The sequence below is a fragment of the Cavia porcellus genome, unplaced genomic scaffold (assembly GCF_034190915.1).
Source record: "Cavia porcellus strain 051 isolate PalLab524CR breed Dunkin Hartley unplaced genomic scaffold, mCavPor4.1 scaffold_2, whole genome shotgun sequence".
Taxonomy (NCBI): Eukaryota; Metazoa; Chordata; class Mammalia; order Rodentia; family Caviidae; genus Cavia; species Cavia porcellus.
Genome location: NW_026947485.1, coordinates 118,240,263 through 118,259,518, shown reverse-complemented (window position 1 = coordinate 118,259,518; position 19,256 = coordinate 118,240,263). Strand labels below are relative to the sequence as shown.

General features: G+C 46.9%; 1 protein-coding gene and 1 long non-coding RNA gene across 2 annotated transcripts; one reads left to right on the top strand and one right to left on the bottom strand.

The window, feature by feature from the left end:
- Nucleotides 1-376: 376 nt before the first annotated feature.
- Fam151b (family with sequence similarity 151 member B) lies at nt 377-17,200 on the bottom strand. The gene is made up of 6 exons (XM_003479475.5): nt 17,045-17,200; nt 15,017-15,142; nt 13,173-13,338; nt 10,307-10,524; nt 7,577-7,712; nt 377-1,973 (listed from the first exon to the last, which is right to left on the bottom strand). Exons 1-6 carry the CDS (start codon nt 17,067-17,069, stop codon nt 1,814-1,816), a joined length of 831 nt encoding a protein of 276 aa, XP_003479523.2. The 5' UTR covers nt 17,070-17,200; the 3' UTR covers nt 377-1,813.
- LOC106025715 (uncharacterized) lies at nt 17,034-17,985 on the top strand. The gene is made up of 2 exons (XR_001199286.2): nt 17,034-17,173; nt 17,375-17,985. It is a non-coding gene; the product is annotated as an uncharacterized LOC106025715 (long non-coding RNA).
- The last annotated feature ends 1,271 nt before the right edge of the window (nt 17,986-19,256 follow it).

Here is a 19,256-nt window from a genome sequence, read left to right as displayed (position 1 = left end):
CTTGTTTAAAATACTTTTATCTGAATCTAAGTCATATTCAGCTCATAGATTTCTCAACATAAAAATTTACACCATAAAATTAATATTCAACATATGAATATTTAAGCCAAGCAACACCTGTAATCCCAGCACTTGGTATGCCGAGGCAAGAGGATCACTGTGAGTTCAGGGCCACCCTGAATTACATAGAGAGACCCTGTCTCAACCAACCAAACAAACAATATGAATATTTTAAAAATATCAAGAGTATAATAAGGGCTGGGGATTTAGCTCAGTGGCATAAGCGCCTGCCTAGTGAGTGTGAAGTCATGAGTTCAATCCCTGGTACCACCAAAATTAAAAAAAAAGAGTAGAATAACAATTTATTCTGGACAAATTTGATTTAAAATTTCATTGAAATGCAATTTATTTATTAACTGAAGTCATTTTATGGAAGTAATATATAGTCATTGTAGAAAATGTACAAGTATGTTTACTATAGTTTTAAAATTGTTTTTAAATTTTTTATTTTAAAGAGAATAAAACAGAATAGTGACATGAAAAACAACAGTGATAGGACAGTGGGAAATCCACAGTTGTTACTATGTTGAATATTGAATATCCTCTAAATATCTGCTCAGACTACTGCCCTCTTACAAAGTCAGTCAAACAACACACACAAGTCAGGTTGCTTGCCTGCTTCATTTACCAGCATCTCAGCCTGTGCTGGGGCCACCTGCTTATTGGTGGGGGCGGGGGTTCCTGCTGCTTCTCCCCCCAGGCAGGGCCACCGCCCCTGGTTTTTTTTGCTTGATTCCTGAATTCTCTCTCTCCATGGGCTTCACGCTCAGCTCTGATCCTTCCTGTGCCCACGGGATCTACCTCTCTCCTCCTTCCCTTCCTATATTGCTGCAGTCCAGGCTCTGGACACCAGACTTGGGGAGGTGCTCTCTGTGCTGCTCACTGCTCTACCCTTTTCCCAGAAGTCTTTTTTTTTTTTTTTTTTTAAGGCAGTGGCAAAGTTTCTTTGAAAAAGTAAAAGTGAAGCATACGGGAGAAACTGGCTCTGTGGAGCAAGCCTGGGCTGCCTCGGGCCTGCTACCTCCTCACATTTATTTTTATGGCAGTTGTTGAAAGGTTTTTCTAAGATAAAATTACCCTTCGGTCTCTGGCAAACAACCACAGAAAACAGCTTTAGGTGGTATCTAACAAGCATTCTCCACTCAACGCCAGGCGGATTTTCAGGGGCAACAAGGCTTTGTGTTGTCACTGCTGGAGCGATTATCTGCAATCCTGGCACTTATCCAGAAGGAACTACCCATGTCAGCCAACATGCAGGCCCGCAAACGGATGTCACTATCGTGTGTCCTGGATGCAGCCCTCACAACCAGTCCAAAAGTGAGTTCTCACCACCAGGCCTTTCTGGTAAGTGAGCTGCAGTTACGGTACTGGAGATATTCCCAGGCCTATGGTGAGGAAGGGCTGAAAGGAGTCTGAATTCAGAACTGCAGGTTTCCTAGCCACACAAAACCGATTATTCGATGCGAGAAATTTCACATCTCAGGACTTCATGGAAGCCCAGAAGCCTTGGTAGGCTACGCTGGGCAGGACAGACGACACTGACCCCACTGAGGAGCGGGCTAGACTCAGCCTCTCAAGCCCTTCTCAGGGTCCTCCTGGTCAGCTCTGCTTCAGGAGGGCTGACATCTAACAGGAAGTATGTGATGTCCATTTCCTCACTGGATGAACTGGGCATAAACCAATGTGCAATCCATTCAGGCCAAGGCAGAGAGGGTTATAAAACCAAAGCAGGAAACAGTTCAGAGGAATCTTCTTAGAGATTAACTGTGATTCCAATGGCTTGTTTAAATTCACGGTTTTGTGGTTCCAAAATGTCATAGAAAACTTTCTTTTTATCAAAGTAGTCCCTAATGTACAGTAAGTCTGCAGTGGAATAGTTATCATCCTTCCCAGTCCAAACAGTCAGGCTGTACCTGTAATCAAACGGAACAGAACTGTGTAGTTAAAAAGTGAGAGTTTGGAAACAACAAGGCACAGCCCCCCAAGCCTAAAATACTCTCTGTCTCCACACTGAAGGTACCTGGGTGAGAATGTGGCTAGTCATGGTGTGACCATCCTTTCCTAGTTCATTGCTTTTTCCTCACCAGAGAGACTAAAGGCAAAAAATATCCAGAGCTACGGCCTCAACGCCTCATTGCTCTCTAGGAGGGAGTGGCCTTCAGAACCAGAGGTGGCACCACAACCGGGTCGGATCTAGGGGAGGAGGTGAAGAGATTGCTCATCCTGGAATCGCACAGCTGGAGAAGGGCGGCTAGACCTGGGCTCCCCAGTCCTGGGGCTAGAGTTTGGAAACTCTTGGTGGAGGAGGCTGAAGAGACGCAGATGTGCATCAGTGACCCCCTCACCCCGACATGTGGTGGCCCTGCTGTTCCCTGGGGCATGTTTTGTGTGAGAAGTGAGAAAGCCTAGAAACACCACTAACAACAAAAACCAAAAACAGTTACATCCTTTTCTGCAGATAGAAAAACAACACGTGCGAGTCTTCAGCACTGACACCTGATTTCCACGCCACAGTCCCATACCTCCCAGTAACCCCACCACTGCTGTGTGAGTCTCAGAAGCGCAGAGCTGTGCAACAGGTTTGGGCTCTTCACCTGTGTCCTGTGCACCTCCCTAAAGGTGACCACTGCACATCAGCATGGACACACGCAGACAGCTGGTGTGACTTTGCTGGGTTGGGGAACACGACTCTCAGAGTGCCACACCAGCACAATAAGGGGGAGGCTCTCTGCACCCAGCCAGGCTCTCCAGGCATAGGAGATAGTATAAAAGCGGGAGGAGGAGGAGGAGGATAGAGAGTGCATCCCGGGGAAGGCAGGAACATATCTGAGCCTCAAGTCGGCCCACTTCGCATGCACTGCCTGCCTCCAAGGAAATGAAGGAGGCAACTACTCCTACAAATGTGAAGACAGTTTAGAAGACCTCCAGGAACACAAAACATCAAGGAAATACGATGCTACTGAAGGAACCCAATCTGGGAGAAATGGGAGCATACAAGATGCCTGGCCAAAGAAGACCTGCAAGGGGCTGGGGGTTTAGCTCAGTGGCATAAGCACCTGCCTTGCAAGCAGGCGGTCGTGAGTTCAATCCCCGGTACCGATAAAAATGAAAAAGACAAAAAAAAAAAAAAAAAAAAAAAAGAAGACCTGCAAACTCTAAGTGACCACAGACAATGAAATCAGGAGGACATGTGAACGGACATACAAAGGAACATAAAATGAGAAGATCAACAAGGAGATGCATACCATGGAATCAGAACCACACAGAAATCTTAGAAATGAATACCATGAATGATATAAAATATAATAGAGGGCTTCAGTAGTAGAGGCAATCAAGCAGAAGAGAAACTGTCATGACTTCAAAAACAAGTTGCGTGAAATTATTCACTCAGAAAAGAAAAGAAGAAAAAAATTAAAGAGCATGAATAAGTCCAGAAAAGTGCCGTCCTGAAGCAAACCAACACACGCATTACAGATTCCAAGACAGAGAAGGGAAGGGACACAGAAGTTAACAAATAATGGCGAAACTTCGTAGATTTTTTTTTTTTTTTTTTTTTTTTTTTTTTGAGAGAGAGAGATCTGGGCATTCAGATTCAGGAAGCACAAAGATCTTCAAATACAATCAACCCAAATAAGATTACATGGAAACATATGATAACCAAATTATCAAAAAGTCAGCCAGGGGTGGTGGCTCATGTCTGTAATCCCAGCACTCGGGAGGCTGAGGTGGGAGGATCGTTGCGAGTTTGAGACCAGCCTGGGCTACACAGTGAACTTGAGGCCAGCTTGAAGTGCATAGTGAGATCCCGTCTCAAAAAAGACAAAAAAAAAATTATCAAAAAATCAAAGATAAATACCTTTGAAAGCAACAAGACAAAAACCACCTTGTCAACACATAAGGAACTACATGAGCTGCCTGTGGGTTTCCCAGGAGAACCCTGCAGGCCAGTGAAGTGGGACGATAAATGTGTGATGCTGAAACACAAAGCCTGCCAAGCAAGACAATACACCAGCAGAGCTGTCCCTCAGAAATGAAGGTAAAAATAAGTTTTCTCAGACAAAGGCACGGCAGTTCATCACCACTAAGCAGCTGTGTAAGAAGCACTAAAGAGAATGCTTTACGTTGAAATGCGAAGATGTTAAACGCAACATGAACATGTGAAAGTGTAAACCTGCCTGGGACAGGTCAGCATCCAGTAGTGTCTGGAACACTGTTACACAGTCAGGGCTGTGGAGACAGAATGAAGATGCAGAAAGCTTTTCACTTGTACAATGTCAAAAACTGGCATTAAAACACACCTACTAAATAGCGTTACTGTGTGTATGACATGGAAACACACAGGCTGTGATATGAAGGAAATGTGTGTGGGGGTTAAAAACACAGTTTTTAATATGGGAATGAAGTTTCATGCCAGCTTAAAACCGGCTGTGATGTTGCTAAGTTGTTTTATGTAAGCCTCAAGATACCCACAAACAAGAAACTTAGTAGGTTCACGAAGGATAAGATAAAGTGAAGGGAATAAAATACCACTGTAAACAAAATACAACAAAATCCAATCACAAAGCACAGTCACTGCCATTCAGAGTGACTCTCCCTCTGCCTTTCAGTTCGCTGGTAATTAAATGCGTGAATTCTGTTATTGTTGTTTCGCTTATATTTCCCAGGTAAGGAAGTGAGACTGGGAACTCAGCTTTAGCTAGGTGCCTGCTTGAGCCAGAAGGCGTCGGCATGCACAGGTAACTCCAGGCACAGCAGTAGTGTGAAAGGAGGACCGTGCTTGCCCGATCTAGACTAAAAAGAGAAGCAGTGTCCACGTCTCGGCAGAGCGGACGCGCTGTCAGGGGCTGGACTGCTAGGCTGCCTGGCTCTGACCAGCAGGGCGGTTCCCACTGCTTCCACGTGGAGCACAAAGGCCGAGTAGGTCACCTTCACGGTCCTGGAAAAGCAAGATGCTTAGGCCATCCTGTGCATAATTCCTGGCATAATGCCCCCCCCCCAAAGCTGCAGGGCTCTGGCGCCTGCTATGGTGCAAAGGAGCCTGCGTGCAGCTGTTTCCCCTCAATAGTATCCACTAAACTCCAGTGACGTGCTAGACAGTGAGGGTCCCGGGGTGTGTGCTCAACACGGCTGTGCGCCTCATGCAGTCGCAAAACCATCAGACAACAAGCAGTCACTATCTGGAATAAGATTACAACGCTGGGGCCCCACAGAGGTAATTCTCACCGCAATCCTCTGCATGGAATCTCACTCCCAATTCTACAGTGTGAACCACAAACGTCAGCCTATGTGATTGAACGGCTCAGTACCTTTGCCCTACTATTAGGAAAAAGAGTTCACTATTTCTTCCTATCTCACAGAGAATAAGCCTCCTTAAGACCACAAAAATGGGGCTGGGGATTTAGCTCAGCGGCATAAGTGCCTGCCTTGCAAGTGTGCAGTCGTGAGTTCGATCCCTGGTACCGATAAAAAGGAAAAAGACAAAAAAAAAAAAAAAGACTACAAAGATGACAAGGATTTATAGTTTTTCCCCTATAGTGTTATAGGAATATAATCACACTGCAGAATTAGAAACTAGAAGAAAATGATTCTACAAGCAATTACAGTGACAGAGCTCTGTTAGTCCAAAGTTCCACCGTGACCATTTGAAAATCACATCTCTCCTCTTCCTTAGTATTAATATTATCACCATTTTGGGGGGATGCTGGGGATTGAACCCAGGGCTCTGCACATGGTAGGCAAGCTGAGCTGCACCCCAGCCCTCTCTTGACACGGCTGGACTCCAGCCTTGGCTCTGCATCCCCACCCACACAGCCACAGTCCTTCCATGTTGTCCTGTTGCCATGGAAACCAAGGCCAGCAGCACTGGGTGGGTCTCTCCAATGGGGCTGTGAGGATGAATTCTCAAGGTTCCACAGTTCTCTAAGGGAATTTAAAATTTTAATTTATTTAAAGCTTTAATTTCAATGATCATAAAAATATTAACGTAGCATCGCAGCGCAGCTCTCCAACACTAATGAAAATAAACAAAAGTGGAGGCAGTGTTAATAAAAATGTGTATGTCTGCAACAGGAGACTGTCTATTGGATCGCAGGACGCTGTGTAAATGATGGTCCCCAGGGTTGAGGCAGTTCTTTCTAGGCAGGATGGGTTGCAGCTGTCTGCACTATAGCCAAGAGCCAGGCTAGGACAGTGACATCTGCGATTTCTCTTCAAGCATATGACATCCACGGGTGCAAATGATTCAGTTTAACTCACTGCTACTGTGCCACTCTCATATACACAGGCAAACGGCATCACACTAAACCTTCTACCCTGCAGCTTATATTACTCACAAGACAATGCTGTCTAAGACAGTGTCTCAGTTGAAGCATAACCTATTTCTCATGTTTCATCTTGCAGGCCACAACTTTATGGTGCTTTCTCTCTGGCCAAACTCAAAATATTTTAAATGATCCTCCTGGGCTATTTGTTCTTGATTCTCAACATAGATCTGGCTAAAAGCACATGACAGCAGCCATGCCATGGTCTCCACATTAGACTATCTTGAAATTTCTTCTGCAAGATTAACTAGTCCACTACCCTTAATCTCAGACGCAGGCAAAGTCTCTGGATACAAGTAAAATGCAGACATATTTTCAGCCAAGGTACAAGACATATGTTCCAGAATCCAACAGCCAATGAAGTCCTTCTTCCCAACAGAAACCTGCTGAGCCTGGTGTTTACCAGCAGTATTCCTATCAGCCTTCTGGTCTTCTGAGCTCTGACCAGAATCTCTATCAAGTGTAGCCTCAGGTATTACAGGACTGCTTTTTTGGCTAGCATCTCCAAGTTTTTCCAAGTACTTTCCATAGCCAGTTCCAAATGTTCTTGAGCCACATAGTCAGGCACAGTCACAGCAACAACTCCACTCCTGGTACCAAATTCTTAGTTACTTTTCTCATTACTGAGATGAAACAGCTGACACTCAAAGTTAAGACAGGAAAGGCATTTAGCACACAGTCTGTAGAGGTTTCAGTTCATAGTTGGCTGGCTCCAAGGCACAGTGGCAGGGCAGAAAGAGGATCAGAGAGGAGAAACAGCTCACAGGAGGCATAACATGGCAAAAACAGCAAGCACAAAGTCCAAGTGACCAGCAACAAGCCTCTTTCTGCCCCTCATATTTTTTCCAGGGTAGTACTCATGCCTTAATCCTAGAGCCCTGAGTCCTACAATTGCACCATGAATCAATCCCAGCATCACATACTCTAGATCCTGTCACCTTGGAAAAGCTCGACCTATGGTCACAAGATGTTTTGGTAGGGGAAGGCAACCGTAACAGAGGACACTTACTACGCGTTTTCAATGTGCAAAAGGTTCTGTGCAAAATCGGGTGGAAGACACAGCTTTGAATCAGTGCAGGTTCAGCTAGGTGCTGTGCCTCATGCACACAGGCCATTCCTTCCGGCTCTGTCCCTTCTGCTGCACACACTAGCTCTCAAGTGCACACGGGCATGCTAGCTGTGAGACCAATGCATACCTGTCTGATTGCTTTAGTAGCCAGAGTAACTGGGGACAGGACTGTCTAACCAGCACCGCCCGGACAGGGAAGGTCACAGGCTGAGTCAGTCCACCACATATGGATTCCATCTCTCTCACCATGGCCCAGCTGTACCCTGGAAGGAGAAGGAAAAAAGTGAAGTTTCTGATTGGACTCTTGAAAATCAATTTAAAAACTCAATCACCTATGAATAGGTAAATCTACAGATAGAGGGAAATTTTTGACAACTCATAACAATTTCCATTTGGATTCAGGGTGAATTAAAAGATCACTAAAGGCAAGAAAATAGTTTGAGTGAAAAATGTCAATTAAAAATCTAGGGAGGGAGGGAGGGGAAAAGGAAAGAAAGGAAAAGTAAAAACGGAAACAAAGCTTTTATAAGTGGGGAGGGAGGAGGGATTGAAGGGAAGGCAGGAGAATGGGGAAAAAAAGAATCAGGTTATATCATGTACATATATAAATTCTCTATGATGAATGTGATCATTATATATACCTAAAATGTACCAATAAAATCTGATTGTAAAAAATAAAAATAAAAGTACATGCCCAGGATCACCAGTTCAAGGCCTTCCTGGACCTCACAGTGAAAGCCTGTCTCAAAAAGTAACAACAGCAGGGGAAAAGTGCCCTGTTGGGTGTTGGAGAGGTGCTCAGTGGCTCAGCAAAAGCTGAGCAGACACGAAGCCTAGGGCTTGGTCTCCAGAACACAAATCCCTCCAATCCCTCCAGAGCAGACATACATTTGGCACTTTTTATTTACATTAAATATTCTAAGGTTTGTCTTTTAGATACAACTGGGTCATTACTATTGTTTTTGTTTTATTCATTTATTTACTCATTAGCAGTACTAAAGGACGAAATCAGGTCCCATGTACTGCGCTACATCTCAATCCTTTCTTTACTTTGTATTTTGACACAGGATCTCACTAAGTCTCTAAGCTGCCCAGGCTGGGCTTGAGCTTGTTATCTTCCTGCCTCAGCCTCCCAGAGTACTGGGATGACAGGTGTGCACACATCTGACCCTAATATTCTTTAGAAACAGAGACAAGTTATGTTAAGTGAATTTTCTTTTCCAAGAAAAGGAGGCTGCTAGATATTTACTAGTTGTGTGTGGGATAATTAACTTCGGTTTTCTTTAGGCTGGTCCAAATTACTTATGCATTTTACTTTGCCTACTTATGAACTGCGTCGGAAACAGAATTAAAATCACCCTAAACTTTATCCAAAGTTAGGCTGCAAAGTAGGGGGAGGTAAGGAACGTTTACAAAAACTCTAAGTGGACATGGTAGCTTGATAAATAGGAATTCTCCTTGCTTTAAAATTCAGGAAACAGAATCTCTGTTGTTAGAAGAAGCGATTGCTCACAGGAGCTGTACCTCCACGACTCTAAGTCTATGAAGTCTGCAGAGTGAGAAGTGAGGGGGAAAGCCCGCGCTGCTGATGACCAGGGCGAGTCAAGTCCAAGACCAAGCCCCATGGTGACCAAGGGGCAGGGTCATTGCACAAGCGCTGGGCGCGTTCTCCTGCACGGTCCTGGCTTTGAGCCGGATGCTACGCATCTGAAGGAAAGGACCGCAAAGCTGAATTCCAGGATGGTTATGGTGGAGTCCGCTGCTTCTTGCGGGCCCATTCGGTCCTGGTCTGCGGGGCTGCAGCCTTAATAACCACACCGCTCAGTGGTCCTGGGCCGACGCTATTATGACACTTGGGGCCAGGAGGACTTGGCGGAGATTCCTGCCACTTACGTGTAAGGCTTGGGGTCCCCCACTGGCGTGGCAAAAAAGAATCATGAGAGACAACAAGTGTGCAACAGGAGACAGGAAAGATTTTCTAGAAACAGGCAGGGGACCAAAAGTCGGGGGTCTGGGTGCAGTGTGGGGGGGAGTTCGGCACATGTGCACCGTGGGCTGCAAACTTGGACTGCAGAAGTATGCAAACGTTGACATCGAGTGCTCAAAGAGTGAAAGCCTGACACCACAGGTGGAAGCTGGCACCCCCCCCCCCCCCAGCCCCTGGACGCCTGTCTAGCTGACTTCTGGCTGCGGCCGTGGAGGTTGCTGCTAGGGTCGCGTGGAGCAGCAGAGGGCAGGGTGAGGTTTCAGCAGGCAGCGGCAGTGGGGCCCATGGGGTGGGAGGTTTGGGGGGGGAGTGGTGAAAGAGGGACCTGAGCCCGCTGCGCGCCGCCCCGCGTGGCCAGAGAGGATCTGATGTCCAGGGCAGCACATGAGCCCCTCAGCCTGCAGGTCAGCTTAGAAACTTCTCTTCCTCCACCACAGGGGGACAGCCAGCCCGGAATGGGACAAGCTCAAAGAGATCGGCTCTGGATGGACCAGACATTCGCGCAGCGTTAGTGACACAGGTCACCCTGAGCAGTGTCCACCATAGCTAAGTAAGGAAGGCCAAGAGGCCAAGCACACACTGGTAGAAGCTGCGATGCTGGTAAATGTGCTTTGGCTTTGTGTAAAGGCATTATTTTTATAACTGAAGGCTATTTTATTTTTTATTTTATTTTTTGTCTTTTTGAGACAGGACCTCACTATGCAGTTCAGACTGGCCTTGAGCTCACTATATAGCCCAGGCTGATCTCAAACTTGCAACAGTCCTCCCACCTCAGCCTCCCAAAGTGCTGGGATTACATATATGTACCACACGCCCACTTGGAGGCTATTTTAATCTGACTAATGATGGAATCGAGATTAGAACCATCACCTTCATTGACCTTCTCGGGATGCCAGCCTGTTGTCCAGCCCAGGGACAGCGTCACTGCTGGGAAGACCGATGTCACGGAGTCTATAAAGGCCTTTGCGTCCACGACATTGCTGCTTCCACCAGGACCAGGGAGGATGTCGGCGTTGATCCACACGGGCCGCCGCAGGCCACCTCTCACCGTGTCCAAGAGGGTCATGGCGGGCTCTACTGCAGCCAGGCTGGGGCACAGCGCACGGTCAGTGGGGTGCAGCACAACAGAAGTCTTCACAGCTTAGGTTCTCACGTTCACCACACAAATACGATGCAGTGGTACCTGAACCCCACGCAACCCAGATCCCACAGCACAGGGGGCAGAGCTAAGCTGTTCCACACCGTGAAATTCGGCCTTATACTTCCTACTCAGGAAAGGACTGCTGGGCTCTGTAGAGGGGAAATGCCACTGCTTGGGGACCAGACAGTGGTCTACGGGTCCATGTCAGGGTCACCGAGTGTGGGGGGATTTGGAAGAGACAGGCATGCTCACTCCTCAGAGCGCGCAGAGAGCACTACGAATCAAGCCCTGATGGTCTTCGTGGTTACCCCCAGGGAATCCCTGTGCCCATACCCACATCGCTGATGCAGCCAAGACCCTATCGGAGAGACCCTCTTTCCCTTCGGGTATGTGTGGGAGAGTCTGGAGGCAGGAACGCATTTCTGAAAAGAACTGTGGAGCATAAAACCGTATGTCCTTAAAGCGTTCATAAATTCCACTTTTCCTTTTATTGTAAGCACCATTTTTGGAAAGCAGAGGATATTTAGTTATTTAAAATTGAAAAGTGACTGCGTTGCCTTTTCTTTCCTTTTTTATATTCTGGCTGGTAGTTACAGACATCTGAACAAGGTTTTATTCAGCCTACATAGATTTTACTTTTTAAACAACTGTCTCCAAATGCTGAGGGCCAGCTGGACATGGTACAGAGTGGGCAGTGATTAGTATTAGTAAACTGGCACAAAAATAAGCTCAGAGTGTGTCCTAGGCCTATGTGACTTGTGGCAAGACTCCTGGCCAGCTCAAGGACAGGTTAAGCCAATGACCAGAGCTGAGGCCAGCACGCAGCCTGTGAAGTTTGGGCGCCACAGAGCAAGGTACTCCGGCAGCTGCGGCCTGGACCCACAGATGCTGCTTAGCTCCGGACTCACCCAGCAGTCAGGTTACCAGTTAACCCTGACCTGCTCTTGTGTACTTTCCCAAAAATGTATCATTCCTCAATTCCTGAGCCTTGACCATGTCAACAGTTCACCCCCACTGCTTCCTGTGGCCCCCTGTACACCCTGCAATTACACTGTGCACCCAGTGAAGGACAGGGACACGGTGCCTAGCCCATCACTGGGCTTTAAGCATCCCGGAGCCCCTTGTAAGTAACAAACGTAGCCTGTCTGTGCTATATTCTGTCTCTGTACCCCGAGCAGGAGACTGGTCCTAGGCCAAGGTCCCAGTACCCAAAACTCTACGTGTCACCTCCCTACTTACAGTTTTACTTTCTGGAGTTCTAAGCTGAGTACTTCTGTCTTTTAGAAGTATTCACAACTAAGACAGACAGCCTCCGGAGGGCAGAGGACATGGGACCACCTCCTGGGGACGGGACAGCCTCTGGGCTCCGTCTTCCTCTCCCAGGCAAGTGGATCATGCTGCCAGCTCCCACACATGGTGTCTTCCTCCCTCTCCTGCCCCGACGGAGGCGCAGCGTGGTGGACTAGGTCCTGGCCCTGCCCACTCTGACCCGGATGCTGCCATTTCTGTCTCAGATGCTTCTGGACTGGTGCTGTATCAAAGCCAGGCTAGAACCCCAGTTCTGAAGCTCATGCAGCACTGTACACCCTACTCCTGTCCACCCCTGCATCCTGGGTACCCATGTGCGCACCGCAGAGGCACAGTTAGCCTCACAGCACCTGGCCTGTTCTCTCAGTCCTATAAGAGTGCCAGGACCTTGCACACTGTTTGCAGCAACTCAATTTGAAAAGACAATTCCGAAATGGGGCAGGGCCCCCATCCTGGAGCTCAGTGGCAGTGGCACCCTTGGGCTCTTGGTGAGGTTTCCCAGAGTCACAGGCTACACTTGGCTTCACCTGTAACTTTTACACTGCCAAATGAGACAAGAGCTAGCTTTCCTGGGATGGCCGCAGTGACCCGAATGACACCTCACCTTGCTCTTCATTATCATTGCCCCAAAACATTCAGGACACTCTGGCTACTGGAGAACAAGTCTTTACAAACACAGTCTCAAACTCTCCCAGCTCTCTTTCTTGGCAACTTTTTAGCAAAAGAAGCGTTTTAATGTCAACACAATGAGCACCAAGGATAAGTTGCCATAGATCACTGCCCTTGAAGGGGATATAGGGACACTAGCCTCCACCTTTTTTGGTACTGGGGATCAAACTCATGACCTCACTGTTGCTAGACAGGTGCTTACACCACTGGGCTAAGTCCCTGGCCTCCAATAAGCTGTCATAGAAAACTCACGTTAGCCTCAAAAGGCTGCAAGAAACATTTTTAGCAAACAGCTCTGTGCATCCTCAATCCATTTTGGAAAATACTTTAAGTCCACAATCCTTTTATCTTTTTTGTCTTTTTGAGACAGGGTCTCTGTATGCAGTTCAGGCTGGCCTTGAGCTCACTCTGTAGCCCAGGCTGGTCTCGAAGTCATAACAATCCTCCTGCCTCAGCCTCCAGAGCCTGGGATCACAGGCGTGCACCCCCATGCCAGGCTCACAATGCTTTCCTGATCCATGAAGTACCACCCGCAGTCAGGTATGGCTGATGCAGCCTCTCACCGTCCTGCACCAGTCCCTCTCTAACATGGGACCGGGCAGCTGCATGTGCGCGTACCTCTTAAAGTCCAGCTTGATGCCTTTGCTGCTAGGCACCAGTGCGGCCAGCCAGGCCTGCAGAGTGTTGTCGCTGTGGGTATCCGGGGGGTGTGCCATGACCGGCTGGCTGCATTCCGTGCCAGTGCTTGAGAGCAGCACGTCTGCCTCCACCATGTGAGCAGCACCTGGGGGAAAGGGTCTGGGTTCACAATGAGGATGCAGCAGAGGTGAGGGGTGGGAGGCTCTGCACCACCCTCTGAGGGCGGGAAAGAGAAACACGAGGCCAGCGTGCCCGGCCAGTCCCCTGCTTGGTGTACTTCTGACAGATGGGCAAACAGCTGGCACAGATCTCAGTGGCCCCTTGGCCATGGGATTCGAAGTCCCTGTGCCCCGGTGTCCTGCTCAGTGCTTACAGAGAGGGAGGTATGGTGAGCCTTTGGGAAAGGTTTTTAGGAATGAAGAGCAGTATTTTTATCTTCTCAATCTTTCATTTAGAAGTGACAGCTATCGACTGCTGACGTTTGACGGTTGACGTTAAAAGTGCATCTGTTTGATCGCAGTTTCAGCTGCCTCCTGATAGCAGCAGCTCCCTGGGTGCGGCACGAATGCACTCAGGGGACTGCAGCAGAGGGACCCAGAGCCAGATGACAGTGCACTCCCGCCTCTCTCTCTCCTGGGCCAGGCTGGCTGTGAGGGCTTTGATCAGGCCAGAGTAGTGAGACGAAATAGACCCAGGGTCCACAGAACTGGGGCAGACTCCTGAAATCCAGCCTGGAGCAGCAGGGGGCAGTGACTGAAGACATGGAGGAGCCAGGGGGAGGAATGGGAAGACGTCCCGAGATGGGGGGCACTGGGCTGGAGACAGAGCCATGCGGCCCAAGTGCCTGCCTAGCAAACACAGGGTCATGAGTTTGATTCCCAGTACCAAAAAAAGACAGAAAGAAAATGTTTCAGATGGAAGGCACTGAGGTCAGCAATGGAAGGCCAAGGTCACATCAGAATTCCACGCCTGACTTATACTCCAGGTAATCGCAGAATGAACCGCTGGACCTCCAGCATCATCAGAAATGAAGAACTCAGCTTTCCTATGTGGCCTGGTCCATGACAACAGACCATAGTGATGGCTGTCATGTCACACTATCATAACAACCCCGAAGGAGAGCAAGCCAGGGTGCAGGGGATGTCACAGAATCAGAGCAGCAGCTCCAATTCTGCTGCACAAAACTGCAGATACAATCAACCTGCTCTGTGTTGACCCTGTCGCTCCTGAGATCCCACTGACCCTATGGCATGCGGTGCCTGGCTGACAGACAGGGCAGCTCATAAAGAAGCTGCTATGGGGATGTTGGGAAGAAAATGTCAAAAACACCGATGAGTGGCTCTGACGGAAATAGCTCAAACAGAAATAGCTCAAAAGGCAAGTAAGTCAGTGGGCTCCCAAAATCTCCAGTAGAAAGCAGTCTGGGAAAGCTGACAGGAGCCACTTCCCAAGAAATGCACGAAGAGGCATCCCCTCTTCTAGGGAAGACACACAGTGAGATGACTATTAATACAAGACAGCACAGTAACAAGTGCGGGCAGGGATGGGGGAAGATCAGAACTTGGAACCATGCTACCAGTGGGGTGTAGTAAAGACATGGGTCAGAGCAGTCAGCGGACCTTAAAAGCACGCTAAGTACGAGAACTCAGACACAGAAGGCCACGCAGGAAAGAAAGGTACAAGGAACCACCCTGAATTCTGATGCCAGGCCAGGAACTTGAGAAGTGGCACTTTTCAAAGCAGAGGCGACTTAGCTATTATTACTGAAGGTTGGCTCCAGACAGCATGTTCGGTCAGAAGTCAGCAGGGTGAACCCCACTCACTTCTCAGCGCCTCCTCCATCTGCGCCTGGTGATTGGCGCCGTGGTACCAGATAATCTCCGCGCCGTCCTCCGTGGCAATCTGACGATTTCTCAGGAAATAGTGCAGGATATTTTCACTCCAGCATCCTGCAATAAATAACAGTGCCCACATGAGAAAGAATACTGTTTCTTAGGGAGTAAATGTTTTAAATGCAAACTTCATGGTACATATTTAAGAGAGAGAGCAGGGTAGAATGAGACATACATTGGTGCCAAGGAGCCAACATATGATGCACCAGACATGGCAGCTGTGGTTTATGGTTCTGCAGCAAGGGCGGCTGGACAGCTGAACCACACTCTATTCGCACAGCTGCCTGGGATGAGGCGGCTGGCCTCCCTGCGGTCCTGAGGCCGTGTGTTAGTCCTACCTTGGCTGCTTCCACACCCCTCACGGTCCACACTTCCCGGCCCCCTCCAGGGCCAGCACCACTTTCTTTGCTATCTTGCATACCTGATTTATTAGAGTGCAAATATTTTGTTCTGTGTCTGGCTAATTTCACTGAGTTATAATGATGTTCTCCAAACTCATTCAGTTGTGGCTAAAGGCAAGATCTCATTCTTTTTAGGAATGAATAATATTCTAGTGTGTGTGTGTGTGTGTGTATGTGTGTGTGTGTGTGTATCTGTGTCCAAATCTTTTTCCACTTGTCCGTCAATGCTCATATAGTAGGTAGTTTCCATACCTTAGCTATCATGAGTACTGTAATGCTCACAAGTTACGAGGCAGTGGTTTCTTCTGGGTCTATACTGGGAAGAGAGACTGCCGGGTTCTGCAGGGATTAATAAAAAAGGGGCAAGGATGTATAGAAGGAGAATAACAAAGTAATTGGATTTGGAAAAATACAAAGCAAAACAGGAAACACATACTGGCTGTCAGAAACTGCCAACAGAACATTGAGGAGCCAGATGTGGTGGCGCAGGCCTGCAATCTCAGCACTGAGGCTGAGGCAAGAGGGCAGCTTGGGCTACTGAGTGAGACATTGTCTCAAAAATATGTAAATAAGTAAGTAAATAAATAAAGCTACCTAATGTTTGTACCAGTCTGTGAATTCACCATAAACTGAAATGCATGATATATAACTATATGGCAATAAATATTATGCAAAACATTCTAAATATCTACTACTTAGTCCAGGAGTCCCACTTCCATGAAATGTACTCAAAACAACTGATACACTTATATTGGGGAAATTACACATTTCATATAAGAACATTTATTGCACTACTGTTTGTAATAGTAAAAGAGCAAAAATCTAAATGTTCACCAAAAATAATCACTAAATTATGGCTTATTATTGCACGATGGAGCATTATACAAACCTTAAAAAGAGTAAGGTAACATATAATCTCAGACACACTAAGTGAAAAAAAAGTGGGAAACAGAGAACAATAATGGAATAGTAGGAAAAATAATAGCAAAAAGACGCCTCCGCTGTAATCCCTCGAACCTGCCCATGTGTCGCTTCGTAAAGAGGGGACTGAGGCTACTAATCGGATGGGCCAGGGATGGGCAAGAGCTCTGGGTTCCCGCGCGGGCCACATATGACTGCAAGGTCTAGGAGCGAAAGTGAAGGCAGGAGGCAGTGTCTAGGCGGCTCGGCCCGGCGCCGCGGAGGCCGGTAGGCAGAAAATACGTCCGAGAACAGATTATTTTTCATTTCTGCACGACACAAAACAGTCCAAAGAGCTCCTGCGACTGGGCCTTAGGGAAGCTGCAGGATGATCAGAGTTGCGCCGATCGCGATCCTTCTGTCCCGGGGAGCGCCAAGCTCCTCAGGCGCGGCAGTCCCCACCCGGGCCGCCCCGCAGACCTCTGCATGGAACTGAGGCCGCCGATCGCGCAGGCGGCGCCCCGTAGAAGAACCGCCCGGCCCTAGCAGGCTACAGGCCCGCAGCTCCGGTCACGCCCACCCTCCCCGCCCCAGCCCAGTCCAGATAGCACAGGTGGCTCGGAGCCCGCGCCGCGTGGAGCCAGGGACAGACTCTTACCCTGGCCAGCCGCGGGCGCTGCCATGATGATGATGCCCACTGTCTGCACAGGCGCGGGTCCGGCCGCGTAAGAACCTGACTCCACTGACACTAGACGGCGGGCCCGAACCCAGGTTCCTGAGTACCTAGGTGAGCCGGACCGGAAACAGTGGGGAGTCTGGCCGGAAGGAGGCACGCGTTGTACGCGCACGCGCAGTGGCCGTCTTCTCTGGGACAGAGAAATAGGAAATGCTTTCTGATGGCTGTATGGGCAGCAGGAGTTTGGGCACACAAAGAACTGTTGCAGCCAAGGATGCTGAGCTAACTTCAATTTTATCCTCCCTGTACCAGTGATCACCAGAAGCACCCCAGAAGCTGCCTGCCTGCCTGCAGCTTGCTTTCCTAGACGAACTGGGGCTGGAAAAGAAATAAAGCGCGACACTCGCTGAACACAGACTGGCCTCAGAAATACGAAAGATGCCAGCCACAAAACGACCTTTAGTATGTGATTCTGTTACATAGGATTTGAGAAGAAGCAATGTCGCAGAGGCGCAGTGGAGCTTTACTATGATCATCAGAGCTGCTCTCTTTCACTCCTTCAGACTTCATTGTTTTTGTTTCCAGACTTAAGCTGTATGTCTTCGATCCTGCTTTCATACTTCTCTGAATAATTAGAGTAAGAATTCATCATGGAAATGTGACCTTTGGTTCAGTATATGTAATTCATTTTTTAAAAAATGACCTGACCTGAGAATTATTTTCCCTTCAGCATGCATGTATATATCTATCTATCTATATATATGTGTGTGTATATACTTGTCTTTTGGCCTCTATTTTGTTACCAGCTTTTTGTTACCCAAATTGCTATTTTTTAAAATTATGGATGTCCGTATTAACTCTGATTATCTCTGCTCCTTAAATATACCAATATTTTAAAAATAAAATAAATATTCTCGAATCGATGCTCAGGTTCCACTTGCTTTGATCTGTGTCTCAGGTCCATTCTGTAGTTCAGGATATCTTCCTAACAAAAGATACATAGTCTGCAAAGTTTTTCTTTGCCGTGCATTGACCCTTGCACATAACTTAAGGCTCACTCAAGAGATACCACCAATTACAAATACCCTAAATTGTGATTAAAAAATAAAACTAAGGCAATTTAAAACAGCAGTTGGGATAGAAGTTAAGAGATTCTGAAATTTTAAATATTTTATTTCTTGGTACCCATTAACTGCTTTACACTTTGTAAAACTTTAGCATAAATCTGCCCATTTTTGTTACCACTTACACAATTAGCTGTGTTTGCTTGCTTGCACTGTTGAGTAAATCATAGAAATAGATTTGTGGGCTTCAAAGTGAGTCTTATAACCATCACCTAGATTAGGAGCAGTGCATCTGTGGAGAAGCACTGGTCAGGAGACTTAGCTTCTAGTTTTAGACTGGGTAGTTTTATAAACAAATAGCCATTATATCCTAGAACAGGGACTTCCTTTTCTTGCATTGTATCAGTCATTCATTTTGGTTTTGTTTTTGATACCATGAATCAAAGTGAGGGCCTTGCAGTTGCCTGGAAGGTGCTTGTGTTGCTGAGCTAAATACTGACTGTGTATTAGTCATTCTATTCACTTCTTTCTGGCTCTGATTATAACCACAGCCATAAAAAGTCTGCATAAGTAACCTTAATACAGCTTATTTTGCTTTTTGGAGATTGATGATAGAAAGCTTTTTTTGGTAAAATTCCAATTCAGTGAGTTCCTAGCTGTGTGACTTTGGGAAAATGACTCTCTTGAGTTTATTATTTAACTCTTTTGTCTTAAAATGCAGTAACAGAGCAAGGGTAATTTCCTTCTTGTACAGTTTTTGCTGTCTGATAGCAACATAGCTATGCCATCTTTTAGTGTTTGCCTGATATATATTTTCCTATCTTTCTACTTTGAACATTATGCACCATTGAAAGTGATTATCATAATTGTCTTTTATCTATTTTTGGTCTTATTTAAACATTTAAAGTAGTTTTTTGATATGGCTGGATGTAGATGCCATTTTCTCATTAATTTTTCTGTTTGTCCCTTATGTTTTTCATTCCTGTTTTTATTTTTATTTTGAATTATTTGAAGTTTTCAAAATATTACTTTAAAAATGTTATCTTCTTGTATAGTTTTAAAAAAAATAGTTGCTATAGATTATAGCTTACCAATTTTTGCAGTCTCCTTAGAATATTTTGCCACGTGAA